Source organism: Pristiophorus japonicus, chromosome 17, assembly GCF_044704955.1.
Source record: "Pristiophorus japonicus isolate sPriJap1 chromosome 17, sPriJap1.hap1, whole genome shotgun sequence".
Taxonomy (NCBI): domain Eukaryota; kingdom Metazoa; phylum Chordata; class Chondrichthyes; family Pristiophoridae; genus Pristiophorus; species Pristiophorus japonicus.
The window spans coordinates 117,313,085-117,333,379 of record NC_091993.1 but is presented as its reverse complement, the minus strand read 5'-3'; the positions used below and the strand labels follow the sequence as shown (position 1 = coordinate 117,333,379).

Here is a 20,295-nt window from a genome sequence, read left to right as displayed (position 1 = left end):
CTTGCCCACCCCTTCTTTCCTCTCTTTCCCCCTCGCCTCACTCTATCTCCCCCCCACTACCCCCCCATCTCACCCTCTCTCTTCCCCCCCCCCACCCCTCTCCCTCCCCCCCCGTCATGCCCCCCCCTTGCAGGTATTGCTCTCTCTACCCCCCCTCCCATCTCTCTCTCTCTCTCTCTCTCTCTTCTCCCCGCACCCCCCCCCCCGCCTCCCATGTGTGTCTCCCTCTTTCTCCCCACGTCTCTCTCTCCCAACCCCCCCACCCCCGGTATCCCTCTTCCTCCCCCATGTCTCTCTCACTCTCCCCCGGTGTCACACTCTCTCCCTCCCACCCCTGTCTCTCTCTTTCCCTCCCCTCCCGTTTCTCTGCCCCTCTCACGCCACAACTGGTCTCCCACGTCTCACTCACTCACCCCATGTCACGCTATCTCTCTTCCCCCCCTCTCCCCCCCGCCCCTGTTTGTGTGTGTGTCTCGCTCTCTCTCTCTCTCTCTTCCCACCCTCTCTCTCTCTTTCCCCCCGCCCCCCATCTCTCTCTCTCTTTCCCCCTCCCCTCTCTGGCTCTCTCTCTCGCTCTCTTCCCCCACTGACTCTCTCCCCAACACCCTTCCCCCCCCTACGTCTCTCTCTCCCCACCTCGCAACTCTCTCCCCCCATCTCTCTCTCTTCCCACCTCCCATCCCGCGCTCTCTCTCCCCGTCTGTCTCTCTCTCTCTCTCTCTCTCTTCCCCCACTGTCTCTCCCGCTCTCTTTCCCCTAAGTCTCTCTCTCTCTCTCTCTCTCTCCCTCTCTCTCTTCCCCTCCAATCTCAGTCTTTCTCTCTCTCTCTCTACCCCCCAGTCTCTCTCTCTTCCTCTTCATCCCTGCCTCTCTTTCTCTCACCCCTCTCTCTTCTCCCCCCGTCTCTCTCTCCACCCCTCCGTTGTTCTCTCTCCCCTGACACTCTCTTCCTCCCCCCATCTCTCTCACTCTTCCCCCCCCCCACCCGTCTCTTTCTCTTTCTCTCTCTCTCTCTCTCTCTCTCTCCCCGTCTCTCTTTCTAACCCCCCATCTCTCTCTCCACACCCCTCATCTCTCTCTCACCACACCCCTCGTCTCTCTCTCTCTCCACACCCCTCGTCTCTCTCTCACTCTCTCCACACCCCTCGTCTCTCTCTCTCTCTCTCTCCACACCCCTCGTCTCGCTCTCTCTCCACACCCCTCGTCTCTCTCTCTCTCTCCACACCCCCGTCTCTCTCTCTCCACACCCCGTCTCTCTCTCTTTCTCCACACCCCCGTCTCTCTCTCTTTCTCCATACCCTCGTCTCTCTCTCTCTCCATGTTAAGTCCTGACTCTAATGTACTGACTTACACGAGACACATGCTGAAGTCATGGTCACTCAGGACCTGCACCTTTAATTCACAGCTCTCCAGTGCTGCACTTGCCTGAGACCTCCCTTAAACATAGAAACGTTTAAAATTCTGACGGGTTTAGACAGGTTAGATGCAGAAAGAATGTTCCCAATGTTGGGGAGGTCCAGAACCAGGGGTCACAGTCTGAGGATAAGGGGTAAGCCATTTAGGACCGAGATGAGGAGAAACTTCTTCACCCAGAGAGTGGTGAACCTGTGGAATTCTCTACCACAGAAAGTAGTTGAGGCCAATTCACTAAATATATTCAAAAGGGAGTTAGATGAAGTCCTTACTACTCGGGGGATCAAGGGTTATGGCGAGAAAGCAGGAAGGGGGTACTGAAGTTTCATGTTCAGCCATGAACTCATTGAATGGCGGTGCAGGCTAGAAGGGCTGAATGGCCTGCTCCTGCACCTATTTTCTATGTTTCTATATACCTCAGTGGGACAGGTATGGAGTGTCTCCTGCAAGTGCACCCCTGGTGGTAAGGTATGCTTATTGTTACAGGTCATATCCAGTTACAGTCATGTATAGCATGGTAAGATACAGTTATATACAGTAATGTGAAACATAGAAACATAGAAAATAGGTGCAGGAGTAGGCCATTCGGCCCTTCTAGCCTGCACCGCCATTCAATGAGTTCATGGCTGAACATTCAACTTCAGTACCCCATTCCTGCTTTCTCGCCATACCCCTTGATCCCCCTAGCAGTAAGGACCTCATCTAACTCCTTTTTGAATATATTTAGTGAATTGGCCTCAACAATATATATTTAGTGAATTGGGTGAAATACATCACCCTCCCCCAAAGTCTTATTGCCTTTATAGATTCAGTCTCTCAGGTGGTCTGCGCTCTCGTGTGGTTCAGTTGTTTGCCTTGGTGCCTGTGTTTCGTTCGGTGTGATTGCTGGTATCTCGCCTGGGCTGTCTGTTGAGACTGCCCTTTCCTCAGGTTGTTCCACCTGTCTGTCCACCAGGTGTGGTGTGAGTTCCACATTGTAGTCTGCCTCTGGTTCTTCAGTGTTATCAGTGAATCTACTTTTTACTTGGTCTACATGCCTCCAGCAGGTTTGGCCATTGTCCATTTGTACAACCAGTAGCCTGTTTCCCTCTTTGTCTGTTACTGTCCCTGCAAGCCATTTGGGACCCCGGCCATAGTTTAGCACAAACACTTTGTCCCCTATCTCATTCCACCTCCCCCTCGAATTTCGGTCATGGTGCTCAATTAGCTTTTGACGCTTAGCCTCAATAATTTCATGCATGTCTGGGAGGATTAATGAGAGCCTGGTCTTTAAGGTTCATTTCATCAATAGTTGCGCCGGGGGAACTCCAGTCAACGAATGCAGACGAGATCTGTATGCCAGCAGCAGTCGCGACAGGCGGCTCTGCAGCGCAGGACCTTGGATTCTGAGCATGCCTTGTTTAATGATCTGCACTGCTCGCTCCGCCTGGCCATTGGAGGCCGGCTTGAAAGGTGCCGTCTTAACGTGATTTATACCGTGGTCAACTGTAAAATCGTGAAATTCTGCGCTGGTGAAGCACGGACCATTATCACTGACCAATATGTCAGGAATGCTGTGCGTTGCAAACATGGTTCTAAGGCTCTCCACAGTGGTGGAGGTGGTACTTGAGTTTAAAATGGTGCACTCGATCCATTTTGAAAATGCATCAACGACTACAAGGAACATTTTGCCCATGAATGGGCCCGCATAGTCTATATGCACCCGCAACCACAGTTTGGTGAGCCAGGGGCTTAGGGGGGCCTCCCTGGGGGCATTACTGAGTTGGGCACAAAATGGTGCACCGACGGACGCAGAGCTCCAAGTCCGTGTCAATGCTAGGCCACCAGACATGAGATCTGGCTATGGCCTTCATAAGGACGATCCCCGGGTGCTCGCAATGGAGCTCCCGGACAAATGCCTCCCTGCCTCGTAAGGGCATAACTACTCGGCTGCCCCACATCAGGTAGTCTGCCTGTAGTGAGAGTTCATGCATGCGCCTATGAAAGGGTTTGACCTCCTCGGGGCAGGCATCGCAAGCCTCTGCCCAGTCACCGGTTCAAACGCATCTTTTAACTAGAGATAACGGGGGGTCGCTGGTCGTCCAGGCTCTGATTTGGCGAGCCGTCATGGGCGAACCTGTGGATTCAAAGGCATTGATTGCCATGACCATCTCTCAGTCCTGTTCGACCTTTCTGTTGTCGCCAGGGGTAGCCTGCTAAGCGCGTCGGCACAGTTGTCTGTGCCTGGTCTGTGCCTTATCGTGTAGTCGTAAGCCGCCAGTGCCCACCGCTGAATGCGCTGAAGGCGTTGGCGTTGATTGCCTTGCACTCAGATAGTAGGGACGTGAGGGGTTTGTGGTCAGTTTCTAATGCAAACTTGGCCCCGAAAAGGCATTGGTGCATTTTTTTGACACCGTACACGCACGCGAGCGCCTCCTTCTCAACCATACCGTACCCGCGCTCCGCCCGCGAAAGTGACCTGGAGGCATAAGCAACGGGCTGCAATTTACCCGCATCATTGACGTGCTGTAAAACGCACCCGACCCCGTACGCTGACGCATCACACGTAAGGACTAACTTTTTACCTTTTCAAAAAAGGCTAAAACACTCTTGGAAAATAGAAGTTTGCGTGCCTTATTGAAGGCACGTTCTTGGGCGTCCCCCCAAAACCAATCGCGCCCCTTTCTGAGTGGCATGTAGAGAGGCTCCAGCAGCGTGCTCAAGTTCTGCATAAAGTTCCCAAAGTAATTGAGTAGCCCGAGAAACGCGCGCAGTTCCGAGACATTCCGGGGCCTGGGTGCCAGGCGAATCGCTTCGGTTTTGGATTCGGTTGGGCGGATTCCATCAGCGGCAATCCTTCTGCCCAAAAATTCAACCTCAGGCACGAGAAACAGACACTTGGATTTCTTAACTCTTAGGCCTACCCAATCCAATCGACTTAGTACTTCCTCAAGATTGCGGAGATGAGAGTCGGTGTCCCTGCCCATGATGAGTATGTCATTTTGAAACACAACCGTCCCCGGGATGGACTTGAGCAGACTCTCCATGTTGCGCTGGAATATAGCAGCTGCCGACCTGATGCCGAATGGACACAGATTGTACACAAAAAGGCCTCGATGTGTGTTGATGGTGGTGAGTAGCTTAGATTCTTCGGTCAGTTCTTGCGTCATATACGCAGATGTGAGGTCAAGTTTCGAGAAAAGTTTTCCTCCAGCCAACGTGGCAAATAGGTCCTCCTCTCTGGGCAGCGGGTATTGGTCCTGTCGGGAGACTCTGTTTATTGGTAGATTTGTAATCCCCACAGATTCGCACGGATCCATCAGGCTTCATGACAGGGACGATGGGGCTTGCCCAGTTGCTGAATCCCATGGGACAAATTATGCCTTCCCGCAGAGGCCGGTCCAGTTCATTTTCAATCTTTTCCCTCATCACATAAGGCACAGCTCTAGCCTTGTGATGGACCGGTCTGGCATTCTGTGTGATGTAGCTTCTAACTTTAGCCCCTTTGAAGGTGCCCACACCTGGCTGAAAGAGATGCTCAAAACAGCTTAGAACTGTTGAGCAGGAGGTCCGTTCCTCTGACGACATGGTGTGAACATCATCCCATTTCCAATTAAGTTCTGCTAGCCAACTTCTCCCCAACAGGGCTGGGAGATCCCCGGGGACAATCCACAGGGAAAGTCGGTTCACCATCCCTTTGTGTGTGACCGAGAGCATGGTGCTGCCAAGGACTGGGACGATTTCTTTTGTATAGGTCCTTAGTTTGGTGTTGATCTTTGTGAGTTTTAGTCTGTTGCTTTTGTGCGGCCACAGTTGTTCAAATTGTTGAACGCTCATGAGGGATTGACTGGCCCCCGTGTCCAGTTCCATGTCGACGGATATTCCGTTGAGTAGAACCCTCATCATAATTGGAGGCGTCTTGGTGTAAGAACAGTGGACATTGATCGTGTTAACCCGCTGTGCCTCGGCGTCCCGTGCACTGTTCCAACCGTCTTCTGGTCCGCTTTCCGACCCTTCCGATTCGTATACCAGCCGAGCTGTTGTTTTTCTGTACATGCGAGCCAGATGACCTGTGTAGTTGCAGTTTCTGCAAATGGCATGCTGAAATCGACACACCCTGGTTGAGTGCCTTCCCTCACATCTCCAATACAGACCGTTTCCATTGTTTCCGAAGGATGAGCTGTGTCTGGGTGATCTCCCTTGAGCTTCTCTCAATCTGTTGTTGATTGCTCGCATTGTGGGTTGATCGGCCGTTTATGTGGCCCTTGATTTTGATGGCTTCTGGCACCACTGCCTGCTGTTCTTCCTTTGTCTGTGTGTGGGGGTAGCGGTTTGTTTCACAATGTGAACCCCTTGTTCCGATGCCTCGTTGATTGTCGTACCCGAAGTATAGATCAGCCTCGTTTCTTCTTCGCCTGCCAAGAACGTCTGTGCGACCAGTGCTGCTGCCTCTAAAGACAAGTTCTTAGTCTCTATAAGCTTTCGGAATATGCCTGCGTAGCCTATTCCTTCAATAAAAAAGTCTCTCAGTACTTCTCTCCTTAGTTCATCAGGGAACTCACATGAACTAGCCAGCCTCCGAAGTTCCGCCACAAAGTCGGGTATGCTTTGGCCCACACAGCGTCTGTAGTTGTAGAACCTGTATCTGGCCATGTGTAGGCTGCTCGCTGGCTTCAGGTGGTCTCTCACCAGTGTGCTCAACTCCTTAAACGACTTGCTTGCTGGTTTCTCAGGTGCCAGTAGGTCTTTCATTAACGCGTATGTTTTCGAGCCACAGCTGGTCAAGAGATGGGCTCTTCTCTTGTCTGCCTTATCGTCGCCCAGCCAGTCTTTGGTCACAAAGCTTTGCTGGAGTCTTTCTATAAAGTCCTCCCAATTGTCTCCAGCATTGTATTTCTCATCTGAGCTGTTGGTAGCCATTCTGTGGATTCTGTGATCCCGTAACTCGTCGCCACTGTTAAGTCCTGACTCTAATGTACTGACTTACACGAGACACATGCTGAAGTCAAGGTCACTCAGAACCTGCACCTTTAATTCCAGCTCTCCAGTGCTGCACTTGCCTGAGACCTCCCTTTATATACCTCAGTGGGACAGGTATGGAGTGTCTACTGCAAGTGCACCCCTGGTGGTAAGGTATGCTTATTGTTACAGGTTATATCCAGTTACAGTCATGTATAGCATGGTAAGATACAGTCATGTACAGTAACGTGAGATACATGACACTCCACACCCCCGTCTCTCTCTCTCTCTCCCCACACCTCCGTCTCTTTCTCTCTCTCTTCCAACACCCCCGTCTCTCTCTCTCTCTCCCTACACCCCCGTCTCTCTCTCTCTCTCTCTTCCCACCCCCGTCTCTCTCTCTCTCTCCCCACACCCCCGACTCTCTCTCTCTCTCTCTCTCTCCACACCCCCCTCTCTCTCTTTCTCTCTCCCCCACACCCCCGTCTCTCTCTCTCTCTCTCTCCCCCAAACCCCTGTCTCTCTCTCTCTCTCTCTCTCTTCACACCCCCGTCTCTCTCTTTCTCTCTCTCTCTCTCTCTCCACACCACCATCTCTCTCTCTCTCTCTCTCCACACCCCCGTCTCTCTCTCTCTCTCTCTCTCTCCACATCCCCCTCTCTCTCTCCCTCTCTCCACACCCCCGTCTCTGTGGTGTCCCTGCACCTTACTACAAATTCACACGAGGCATGTATTGCAGACACAGTCACTCTGTGAATTTAACCTTTATTGCCAGGACCAAGCATTGCTGACCCTGGGTGGGACCTCCCCTTTTATACCTGGAAACCCAGGTGAGGAGTGTCTCCCACAAGTTCACCCCCTGTGGTCAAGGTGTGCATTTCTAGGGTATAAGTACAGTGTACAGGAGTTGCATGAAGGTTACAGTTACATGAAGATTACCGTTGCATGATGGTTGCATACATGACAGACTCTTTCTCTCTCTCTCTCTCTCTCACTCCACACCCCCGTCTCTCTCTCTCTCTCTCTCCCTCTCTCTCCACACCCCTGGCTCTCTCTCTCTCGCTCCACACCCCGGCTCGCTCTCTCTCTCTCTCTCTCCACACCCCCATGTCTCTCTCTCCACACCCCCATCTCTTCTCGCTCTCTCTCTCTCTCTCTCTCCATACCCCCATCTTTCTCTCTCTCTCTCTCTCTCTTCACACCCCCGGCGCTCTCTCTCTCTCTCTCTCTCCACACCCCATCTTTCTCTCTCTCTCTCTCTCTTTCTCCACACCCCCGGCTCTCTCTCTCTTCCCCCCCCCCTCCCCCCCCCCGGCTCTCTTTCTTTCTCTCTCTCATCTCTCTCTCTCCCACTACCTGTGCTGTTTTCTCTCACACTGAAGGCCGTGAAAATGTTCCAAATAATGCAAAAGTTGGAAGCAAATCCAGCTCCAGGCTCCAGCAGCAGAAATTGTTTCACAGCAATGAGCTCCACACGGGCTCGTGGTTTGGCTCCGAATTCCTCATATGTCGCACTGCGCATGCGCGACCGAATCGAGGGCCCATGCTCAAAAGGGGGGCGGAGTCCAATGTGCACATGTGCAGAAGGACACAGAAAAGTAGATTTTATGCTGCGGTCTCTGCAGTGGGACTTGAACCCACACTCTACTGACACAGAGCCGAGAGTGCTAACACTGAGCCACAGCTGGCTCAATAACAACAGTGACTGTGCTTCAAAAGTAAATCGTTGGCTGTGAAGTGCTTTGGCACATCCTGAGAATGAGATCAGGCACTGTATTAATGTTTTCTTTCATCACAACCTAGAAGGAAATCACCTGTATCAATAGATGTAGTGGAGGGAATCCTCTGTACAGAGTGGTAACTCTTATTAAATCGTAACTGTTTGTATTAAGCAGTTATTTCCTGTTCAATTTCTGAAATGTTGTCTCCTCAGTTTCAGGTGCATTGTGGGAAAATAAACAAGTAAGAGGAATTGTGGGAAGAGCGATCACCATAGAATGTCACTATGACCATGGGTACCGGTCACATGTGAAATATTGGTGTCAGGGCTGGACTCCGCAATGCTCAGTTGTAGTAACAACAAATGAGAAACATGGATGGGGAAGAAGAGTGTCAATCACAGATAACCAGACAGCAGGAATATTTGTTGTTACGATGAAGGACCTTCGCTCAGCAGATGCAGGATGGTACAGTTGTGGTATTACAGAATCAGGCGGCTTCGATACACGTTTCAATATAGAGCTACAAATATCTCACGGTACGTTTCTCAGCGATGTGCTTTATTACTCTCTACTGAACTGTCTGATCAATGTTGTATCTGGGAGGAAACATGAGAGCTCCGATATCCCGAGGCTCCGCAGCAGTGCAGAGTCTCACAGGTAGTGGGCAGAGGTGGGGAAATCCGACTCACGGTGCACACTCCCAATCCGTGGCCTGCCCAACTTCCCGACCAGGAATTTCAAGTATTATGGGACTAACAATTCCTTTAACTACAGGGTGTTGTGCCAGACATCACCTGGGAGGCTCACCACATGTCCCTGTCTCTGAGCTGTATTAAATGTCCCACTGTCAGAGGTTTGCCTTCAGACTGAAACTAATAGTCAGACAATAACAAAAGCAGTGAGCAGCAAGTCGTTACTAATGGTATCAATTCCTTGAAATTAATAAAAATACCTGCAATCCACAGAGCTTAACAGATTTTGTAGGTTTCCTGATATGATGGGTAGCTCACATCATCAATGAGATATTTGGTCAACTTTACAAACAATATAAAATAAAATTGAAAAGCTGGTCACTGTTTTGATGGTAAAAGAAGCCTCGTTATTAAATGTTGAGACATTAGCTTCCTCCCCAGCATCCATCATCATCATAGGCAGTCCCTCGGAATCGAGGAAGACTTGCTTCCATTCTTAACATGAGTTCTTAGGTGGCTGAACAGTCCAATACGAGGATCACAGTCCCTGTCACAGGTGGGACAAATAGTCGTTGAGGGAAAGGGTGGGTGGGACTGGTTTGCCGCAGGCTCCTTCCGCTGTCTGCGCTTGATTTCTGCATGCTCTCGGTGACGAGATTCAAGGTGCTCAGCACCCTCCCAGATGCACTTCCTCCACTTAGAGCGGTCTTTGACCAGGTGTCAGTGGGGATGTTGCACTTTATCAGGGAGGCTTTGAGGGTGTCCTTGTAACGTTTTCGCTGCCCACCTTTGGCTTGTTTGCCGTGAAGGAGTTCCGATAGAGCGCTTGCCTTGGGAGCCTCATGTCTGGCATGTGGACTATGTGGCCTGCCCAGCGGAGCTGATCAAATGCAGTCAATGCTTCAATGCTGGAGATGTTGGCCTGGTCGAGGATGCTAATGTTGGTGCGTCTGTCGTCTCAGGATTTTTAGGATCTTGCGACGACGTTGTTGGTGGCATTTCTCCAGCGACTTGCGGTGTCTAGTGTACATGGTCCATGTTTCTGAGCCATACAGGAGGGCGGGTATTACTATTTGTGGCAATTTTGAGGGCCTGGTCTTCAAATACTCTTTTCCGAAGGCTGCAGTGGCGCATTGGCGGGGGTGTTGGATCTCGTCGTCGATGCCTGCTCTTGTTGATAGGAGGCTCCCGAGATATGGGAAGTGGGCCACGTTGTCCAGGGCCGCCCCCCCCAGCATAACCTCCTGATGGGTCAACTATTAGATGCAATGGTCCGGATATTAACTTCGAGAACGTGTTCAGTGCAGGGGATATGATATCACATGGGAAACCCGGAAGTAATTTCAGTGCATCTGTCTGTGGCACTTTAAAGCAACCAGCCCATTATAATTTACTCCCTGTTTTGGTGTTGTATGCGCGGTAGTGGGAGTGATGCGGACACGCATGATGTGATCTCAACTGAAGTCTTCAAAGGATCAATCAAAAAATGGCATTCTAGGAGTTGGAAGGTTGCGAACATAGACAGGAATTGCAGAAGATGGTTCAGGACGCTCAAAGCCTGCGCCCCACTTTAACAACGCCTCTCTTGATGCACTGATGGGGGCATTGAGGAGTTGGGGAGAGATACCTACAAAAGAGCCATACCTGGATGTGGCCAAAGATGTCAGCAGCAGGAGCATTATACCACACTCCTGGAGTCAGCGCAGGAAGCTCTTTAATGACCTAACCAGATTAGGAAAGGTGAGTACAGCTGCTCATTCTACCTGTTGTGCATATCACCTACCCCCTCACCCTATCTTTTCACGTCTACTCCATCATATCACTCCTCACATCTCCTTATCTTGCATTCACACCCATCCTTCTCTTTCTATGCACTTCCTCACATTCCCATAAGAACATAAGAAATAGAAGCAGGAGTAGTCCGTACGGCCCCTCGGGCCTGCTCTGCCATTTAATATGATCATGGTTGATCCAATCGTGGACTCAGGTCCACTTCCCTGCCCACTCCCCATAACCCCTTATTTCCATATCGGTTAAGAAACTGTTTATCTCTGAATAAATTTATTCAATGTCCCAGCTTTTACAGCTCTCTGAGGCAGCGAATTCCACAGACTTACAACCCAGAGAGAAGAAATTCCTCCTCATATCAGTTTTAAATGGGCAGCCAATTATTCTAAGATTATGCCCCCTAGTTCTAGTCTCCCCTATCAGTGGGAAAATCCTCTCTGCATCCACCTTGTCAAGCCCCCTCATAATCTTATACATTTCGATAAGATCACCTCTCATTCTTCGGAATTCCAATGAGTAGAGACCCAACCTACTCAACCTTTCCTCATAAGTCAACCCCTTCATCCCCGGAATCAACCTAGTGAACCTTCTCTGAACTGCTTCCAAAGCAAGTATATTTTTTCTTAAATATGGAAACCAAAATTTACGCAGTATTCCAGGTGTGGCCTCACCAATGTCCTGTATAGCTGTAGCAAGATTTCCTTGCTTTTATACACCATCCCCTTTGCAATAAAGGCCAAGTTTCCATTGGCCTTCCTGATCACTTGCTGTACCTGCATACTAAACTTTTGTGTTTCATGCACAAGTACCCCCAGGTCCCGCTGTACTACAGCACTTTGCAATTTTTCTCCATTTAAATTATAATTTGCTTTTCTATTATTTCTGCCAAAGTGGATACCTCACATTTTCCCATATTATACTCCATCTGCCAAATTTTTGCCCACTTACTTAGCCTGTCTATGTCCTTTTGCAGATTTTTAGTGTCCTCCTCAAAAATTGCTTTTCCTTCCATTTTTGTATTGTCAGCACACTTGGCTACGTTACACTCGATCCCTTCTTCCAAGTCATTAATAGATTGTCAATAGTTGGGGTCCCAGCACTGATCCCTGCGGCACCCCACTAGTTACTGGTTGCCAACCCGAGAGGAACCATTTATCCCAACTCTCTGTTTTCTGTTAGTTAGCCAATCCTCTACCCATGTTAATATATTACCCCCAACCCGTGAACTTTTATCTTGTGTGGTAACCTTTTGTGTGGCAGCTTATCAAATGATCTCACACTTTGATTTTGTCCCCCCCCCTCCACTCGCATTGCTCCCGGCTGAGCTCCTTTCACAGACGAGGAGCTGATGCCTTCTGAGAGTGCACCATCACAGGACTCATGTTTACCATGCGCCGACACAGATACTCACACTTTGGTGGGTCCAGTTAGACAGTTAGTTGTGTGTTAACCTGTAGACTCACACTGCACAAGTGAGCAAGAACAGATAGTGATGGCAGGGACAGCTTTGCAGAGTCCGGTTGGAGGGCACAGCACTCTCCAAACCCTGCTCAGCTGGACACAGAGTCTGTACCCCGGGGGCCGTCGATGAAAAGCATAATCATTGAGGGGCAGCAGAAAATCTGCGAGGTACTGACAGGCCTCCCAAGCAAACTGTCCACAATTGCAGAGGAGTCCACCTCAATCATGAGTGGGTTGATGTCACACGGCATTGCGAAGATGTCGTCTTCCATGTCTAGAATGACCAACTCCATGCAAGCCTTGACCATGGCCAAGCAGACTCTGGATGCTAGCATATCTGGCGGCTTAAGTAGGATGCCAGACAGCTTAGCCTTCTCCTTACAGCATGTCACTGATCTGCACCAAGCTGCTCACCAGCAGAGAGGTAGGAGTGAAGTGTGATTGGGCCATCAGAGGGATGATGGTGAAAGGCGATATGGAAGTGGGGACTCCAATCAAAGTGCTCCCACTTCTCCACCACTGTCCCACCCCACCCCTCAGTCAGTACCCGACATGCTGCCTCCTCTCCCGATGGCTGAGTCTGCCACTGCACAGGTGCAGGTGGAGCAGTCTTTGGCAGGGCCCTCGTGGGCTCCAAACCCAGAGGACAGCGACCACTCAGCAGTCAGAGCAGGGAGCTGAGCAGCTTATCTCTACCTCTGCTGAAGTCATAAATGTTGCACCACATAGGAGCGATAGGAAAAGTGAAAAGTTTTGTCGTTGCACAAGCCTCTGCACACGTGTGTTTGAGAAATTATGTTAAGTTATGGTCCTTTAGCAGAATTACTTAAAATATTTAACTTTGCACCACTTTCCCTTGTTGCCCCTTATTGGCTGCTGGATGGCACCAGGCCTTTTCCGTTGCTCATTAATGAATAGGAAGACATGAATTGACAGGGAGCAATGGGTGGATGTGCAATGGGTGGTTGGTGGGTAGCAGGTCTGCTTTGTGTCAGTGGGATTGGTGCGGGGTTGGGGCGGGGGGGCAGGGTGGGGGGGCAGTTGACAGTGGCCATTGGATGTGTTTGTTACATCAGCCCAGTGGTGGTAACTGACTGAACCTTACAGCTATAAGGAAATGCTGGCATCGCGGGCAGCAATGTGAGTTAGGGTCACAATCCCCTCCTCCACCCCCTCCTGCTCCAATTCTTATCTTCCTCCTCTGTCTCGGATTTGTCCGTAGACAACGTGTGCTCAGCTCCTTGTTCCTCCTGCAGCTACAATCTCGCTGCTGCGTAGTGTTGTGCAGAGCGCAGCAAGCCACCATCATTCTGGAAGCCCAGGCTGGTGAGCACCGAAGGGTGCCTCCGGATCTGTCCAGGCAACTGAAGCGCATCTTGAGGGTGATGTCAGGAAACACTTCTTCCCACAAAGGGCAGTGGAACTCTCAAACTCTCTACCCCAGAAATCTGTTGATGCTGGGGTTCAATTGAAAAATTCAAAACTGTGATTGACCAATTCTTGTTTGGCAAAGGTATTAAGGGTTATGGAACCAAGGCGGATAAATTTTAAGATACAGATCAGCCGAGATCTTATTGAATGGCAGAACAGACTCGAGGGGCTGAATGGCCTATTCCCTTTTCTATGTTCAGGACCTCCTGCTCATTTTTCAATGGATCTGGGTGTGTGTACAGAAAAATGATCTAAAGCCATAAGACACGTAACAGATTTTTGCCCTCCTATTCTGCTGTAGTTTTCTGGGACTCTCTCCAACTCGTTCACATTCGAGAGTCAAGCAATGAAACAGCAATGGAGGCAGGCTACCTGCGACTGAGAGAAATTGTTCTCCCTGATTTTCACATTGACACATCTCAGTATCATTGCTGCTGTCCCGGATCTGGAGCCCTGCTATGTTCTGATATAATGGCAGACATGGTAGTTCAGGCTGCTGGGAGGATGGAGAGACATGGAGAGGGAGATGTGCAGGTGAGATTCCAACATGGCAGGCCCTGGCTGAGATGCAGAAGTGCTGAAAATTGGAGAGTGTTTGATTTTTAAATGTTCATTCGGTATCTGAATGTTTGTTTCTTTCCCACAGAATCTGTGTCAGTTCCTGTACTTAGATATTTATCGCCACCAAATGTCTCATGTTTTGGGGGCTCAGTGTCAGCCTCCTGTGAGTCTGACCAGGGATCCCTTCCCATTCAGTACACATGGTATGAACAGACCCCGATTAAAGATTCAAAGATCTCCGACACCAATAAATTGGATCTACATTGTCAATCCTTCAAACAGCAACATCATCAATATTACTGCACAGTCTCAAATAATCAGTGAGAGAAATCCAGTGAAATGGTCGATGTGACAGTCTTCAACAGAGCAGGGAAGCACTGCAGTTATGTGACACAAATCAGCGGCATTGGTAAGTGTTACTTTGAACGAACAATATAGTCAATTCTTGGTAAGTGTTACTTTAAACAAATAATGTGATCAATGAATGTTTTAAATAAATGTCTATCCAAACTGGTCGCTGGTTAAGTGCCTTCAGTCACTGAGCAACTGCAACTGGCCAAATTCAATCCCTCAAAAGTTAAAAATGGACTCATTCAGTCACCATCAAACCATGACCCTGGTTCTGAATTAAGTAGAACTTTAGCCTATTTAAATGTATCGGTTTAATTTTTCGCAGCGAGGGAAGCAATATGTTCACCAGTTTCTGCGCTGAGAAACATCAAAACGGTCAGAAAACAAAGAGAAATGCATTTTCTCCTGAGCAGTAATAAATATAAATTAACATATGCAAATATTGACTCTGGCCATATGCTAATGTGTTCACTTGCTTTAGCTGTCAGAGAAGAAGGATGTCAGCAGCAGGTAGAAATCTCACCTGTAAACTGCATTTGTGCTGTATGTGTCAGTAGTGGCTCAATTAGTAGCACTCTTGCCTCTGATACAGGTAGATTGAGGGTTCAAGGCATGTTCCAGAAGAAATCACTGTCCTCGCACTGATTTAGTGCTTCACTGTTGGAGATGCAGTTCTCTAGACGAGAAATTATATTGAGGATTCATCTGCCCCCAGGTGGATGTAAAAGATTCTGTAGAACTAGTGAAAGAAGGATAGGGAAGTGCTCCAGATGTCCAAGTAAGCAGTCATCCTTCAACCAACATCACCAAGAAACAGATTATCTGGTGATTTAACTTGGAAATACTCAGGATCTGTGGAGAGAGAAACAGAGTTAACGTGTCAGGTCGATGACCCTTTGTCAGAACTGGAAAAGATTAAAGCTGTAACAGGTTTTTAAGCAAGTGTAGAGGGAGCGAAAGGGGGAGGGGAGGAAAGAACAAAAGGTAAGGTCTATGATAGGGTGGAAGGCAGGAGAGATTAAGAAAGAAAGAAATGGTGCAAGGCAAAAGGAGTTGGTAATGGGCATTCTGGGGGGAGAGGTGAACAGCCAGAGGTCATGGTCCATATCGGTACCAATGACAGAGGTAGAAAGAAGGATGATGTCCTGCAGGCAGATTTTAGAGAGCTAGGAGAGAGATTAAAAAGCAGGACCCCAAGGATAGTAATCGGCAGATTACTCCCGGTGCCACGTGCTAGTGAGTACAGAAATAGGATAGAGCAGATGTTTGTGAGGCTGGAGAGACGGTGCAGCAGGAAGGGCTTTAGATTCCTGAGCCATTGGGACCGTTTCCAGCGGAGGTGGGACCTGTATATCTCAACAGAGCCGGGACCAATATCCTGGCGGGGGGATGTTGCTCGTGCTGTTGGGGAGGAGTTAATCTAGATTGGTGGGGGATGGGAACCTGGGAATAAATTCAGAATGAAGAGAAGCAAAGCTGGAATTGGAAAGCAGAAAAGTAGAAAGTGAATTTGGAAGGCAGAGGAAACAACAGCTAGAAAATAGACAACAAGTGAGCTTGGCAGTGCTAAATCGTATATATTTCAATGCAAAGAATCTGGGGAGTAAGGCAGATGAGCTGAGAGCACAGATAGACACTTGGGAGTTGGATGTTATAGCTATTACTGAGACATGGCTGAAAGAAGGGAAGGTATGGCAGCTCAACATTCCTGGTTACAGGGTTTTCAGACGGGATAGAGAGGGGGATAAAGAGAAGGGGGGGGGATCGCAGTATTGATTAAAGAAACAATTACAGCTGTGAGGAGGGATGATATGTTAGCAGGATCATCAAATGAGGCCATATGGGTTGAATTGAACAATAAAAAAGGACGATCACACAGCTGGGAGTGTACTATTGACCCACAGTCAGAGGGAGATAGAAGAACAAATATGTGGGCAAATTGCTGCAAAGTGCAAAAACTATAGAACTGTAATAGTGGGGCATTTCAACTACCCTAATATTAACTGGGATAAAATTAGTGTGAAGGGTAAAGAGGGTGCGGAATTCCTAAAATACATTCAGGAGAACTTTTTTAGCTGGTATGTCGCAAGCCCAACAAGGGAGCGGGGGGTTCTGGACTTAGTTTTAGGGAATGAAGCCTCCAGGTGGAAGGTGTATCAATGGGAGAGCATTTTGGTGCTAGTAATCATAATTCAGTTAGATTTAGGATAGTTATGGAAAAGGACAAAGATAGGCCAGGAATAAAAGTTCTCAATTGGGAAAAAGACAATTTTGTTAAGCTGAGATGGTATTTAGCCAAAGTAGACAGGGAACAGCTACTTGAAGGTAAATCAGTGTCAGAGCAGTGGGAGGCATTCAAGGAGGAGATCCTGAATGTTCAGAGCAAGTAGGTTCCCTTAAAGAAAAAGGGTGGGACTAACAAATCTAGAGCCCTCTGGATGTTATGGGGCATACCGGGTAGGAGAATGAAAAAAAGGGAGGCATGTGACAAATACCAAAGGCTCAATACCTCAGAAACTCGAGAGAAGTATAGTAAGTGCAGGGGTGAAATTAAAGAGGAATTTAGAAAAGTAAAGAGAGAGAATGAAAACATTTTGGCAAGTAAATTCAAGGAAAACCCAAAGCTTTTTCATAAATACATTAACAGCAAGAGGATAACTAAAGAAAGAATAGGACCTATTAGAAACAAAACGGTAATCTGTGTGTGGAGTCAGAAGACATGTGTATGGTTCTTAATGAATAATTTGCATCTGTTTTCACAAAAGAAAGGGGTGATGCAGACATTGCAATGAGTGAGGAGGAATGTAAAATATTAGATGAAATAAACATAGTGAGAGAGGAAATATTAAGGGGTTTAGCAGCTTTGAAAGTGGATAAGTCCCCAGGCCCGGATGAAATGTATTCCAGGTTGTTGAGAAGCAAAAGAAGAAATAGAGGCTTTGACCATCATTTTCCAAACCTCTCTGGCTACAGGTGTGGTGCCTGATGACTGGAGGACTGCTAATGTTGTACCTCTGTTTAAAAAAGGAGAAAGGGATAGACTGAGTAATTACAGGCCAGTCAGTCTAACCTCCGTGGTGGCAAAATTATTTTTAAAAATTGTGTGGGATAGGATAAATCTTCATTTAGAAAGACACAGGTTAATCAAGGATAGTCAGCATGGATGTTTTAAGGGAAGGTCGTGTTTGATTAACTTGATTGCATTTTTTGAGGAGGTAACAAGGAGGATCGATGAGGGTAGCACATTTGATGTAGTGTATATGGATTTTAGCAAGGCTTTAAGTTCCCACATGGCAGATTGGTTACAAAGGTAAAAGCCCATGGGATCCAAGGCGAAGTGGCAAGTTGGATCCAAAATTGACAGAGTTAGGAAGCAAAGGGTAATGGTTGATGGGTGTTTTTCTGACTGGAAGGCTGTTTCCAGTGGATTTCCACAGGGCTCAGTACTAGGTCCCTTGCTTTTTGTATTATATATCAATGATTTAGCCTTGAATGTAGAGGGTATGATTAAGAAGTTTGTAGATGATACAAAAATTGTCTGTGTGGTTGATAATGAAGAAGAAAGCTGCGGACTGCAGGAAGATATCATTAAACTGGACAGGTGGGCAGAACAGTGACAAATGGAATTCAATCCGGAGAAGTGTGAGGTAATACATTTGGGGAGGGCTAACAAGGCAAGGGAATACACATTAAATGGTAGGACACTGAGGAGTGTAGAGGAACAAAGGAACCTTGGAGAACATATCCACAGACCCCTGAAAGTTGCAAGCCAGATAGATAAGGTGGTGAAGAAGCCATTCGGAATACTTGCCTTTATTAGCCAAGGCATAGAATATAAGTGCAGGGAGGTTATGCTTGAACTGTATAAAACACTAGTTGGGCCACAGCTAGAGTACCGCGTGCAGTTCTGGTCACCACATTACTGAAGAGGGTACAGAAGAGATTTACGAGGATGTTGCCTGGACTGGAGAATTTTAGCTATGATTGGATCGGCTGTGTTTCTTTTCTTTGGAACAGTGGAGGCTGAGGGGAGACCTTATTGAGGTGTATAAAATTATGACAGGCCTAGATAGAGTGGCTAGGAAGGACCTATTTCCCTTAGCAGAGGGATCACCAACCAGGGGGCATAGATTTAAAGTAATTGGTAGGGGGTTTGGAGGGGTTTTGAGGGGAAATGTTTTCACCAGAAGGTGGTGAGAGTCTGGAACTCACTGCCTGAAAGGGTAGCAGAGGCAGAAACCCTCACCACATTTAAAAGGTACTTGGATGTGTATTTGGAGTGCTGTAACCTACAGGGCTACGGACCAGGAGCTGGAATGTGGGATTAGGCTGGAAAGTGGGATTAGGCTGGATAGCTTGTTGTGGGCCAAAATGGCCTCCTTCCGTGCTGTAAATTTCTATGATTCTATTTTATGAATGGGTCAAGTTAAGAAACAAAAGATGAGTCTAGATAGGGTGTAAATGAAGATGGCAGAATCATCAACAGCTGCCGTGGGAAAGAGGAAAAAAAACAAAAATATAAAAAATATGGGCAGATGTTATGGTTTGAAATTGTTGAACTCGATGTTGAGTCCAGAAGGGTGTAAAGTGCCTAAACGGAATATGAGGTGCTGTTCCTCGAGCTTGCATTGAGATTCATTAAAACAGTGCAAGAGGCTCTTTAAATGACACAATAGTAACTCTGTACCACCAACTCTCAGATATGGAAAAGAAATGGAAATTATTGGTCATGGCCAAGTGTCAGCAGCCTCTCTCCGTGCTACCAGTGAGGGGGAAATTGTACAGAAATTAAATCATCCAAATCCATTATATCAACCAGGCTTTTTCACAAATAACGAGGTTCCATTTGACAATCGTGCTCTCTTGGTTGACTACAAGTGAAAAGTAGGTGAATCTAAATATTATTCCCTTGTTTCAATAGGACCTGAATATTCTTGTGAAGTTTTGTCAACTGTATCACCAACAAGTACACATTCCACCAGTACAAATGTTATTTCCACTGATAACCGAAAACAATCTTCAGAATCCAAATCTATTATTTCCACTGATAACCGAAAACAATCTTCAGGATCCAAATTTATTAAAAGGTACAATGTTCTCATTGCTGATGTTTTGACTGGCATTGCCTCCATGTGATAGATTAAATGTTCTTTAATAGTTTGGGCGTAAGGGTTGATAATCATTTATTATTTTGGAATGTAGCTCATCAGAATGGAAATAGTGGCTGGGTTTACACATGTTGCTGTGTTAGCTTCCTAATGAAGGTTGGTAGAAAATACGAATAAGAATTGAGGACCTCCATTTTGCCGCCCCTCAGATGGTGCTCTTTGAATTATTCACTATGATTACTTCACCACTAACCTACTCTCATGGTGTGTGTTGAGTTGCACTTGCCAAACTTACCTTGCCGATATCTGTTCTGGTGTGGGGCTGACAGTAAAGTTTCTGTTGGTGAAAGTGAGCAATAGCAGTAATATATCTGCACAGCCCTTGATATCACCAGTGAGCAACATCTTCAGCTTTGGTCCAATTCTCAGTGTCGCTCACTACAACTGCAGGAAGTTTCTTCTCTTAAAATGTATTATTGGGAGGTGGGCAATGCTGACATGGTTACATTTATTGCCCGTCACTAGTTGCCCTGAGAAGGTGGTGCTGGGCCGCCTTCTTGATCTGCTGATCAATGGTGGTAAGAAATGCTATGATTTTGACCTGACAATGAAGAAACCGCAGTCTATTTCCAAACCAGAACTGTATGTAACTTCGAGGAGGTGGTGTTTTCATGATGTTGCTTGCCTTAATGGTACAGACATAGAAACATAGAAATCTACAATGCAGAAGGAGGGCATTTCGGACCATCGTGTCCACACCAGCCGACAAAGGGCCACACGGCTCTCGGTCAGCAGCCCTGAAGGTTACATGTAAACCAATGAAAAAAATGAC

At 47.7% G+C, this 20,295-nt stretch overlaps 1 protein-coding gene across 1 annotated transcript in view; it reads left to right on the top strand.

Annotated features, from left to right (window-relative positions):
* The window catches only part of LOC139228033 (uncharacterized), a 126,044-nt gene that overhangs the window by 36,432 nt on the left and 69,317 nt on the right, over window positions 1-20,295 (top strand). The window contains 4 exon segments of the mRNA XM_070859179.1: window positions 8,284-8,607; window positions 14,090-14,413; window positions 19,277-19,442; window positions 19,989-20,105. Coding sequence (XP_070715280.1) covers window positions 8,284-8,607; window positions 14,090-14,413; window positions 19,277-19,442; window positions 19,989-20,105 — 931 coding nt within the window.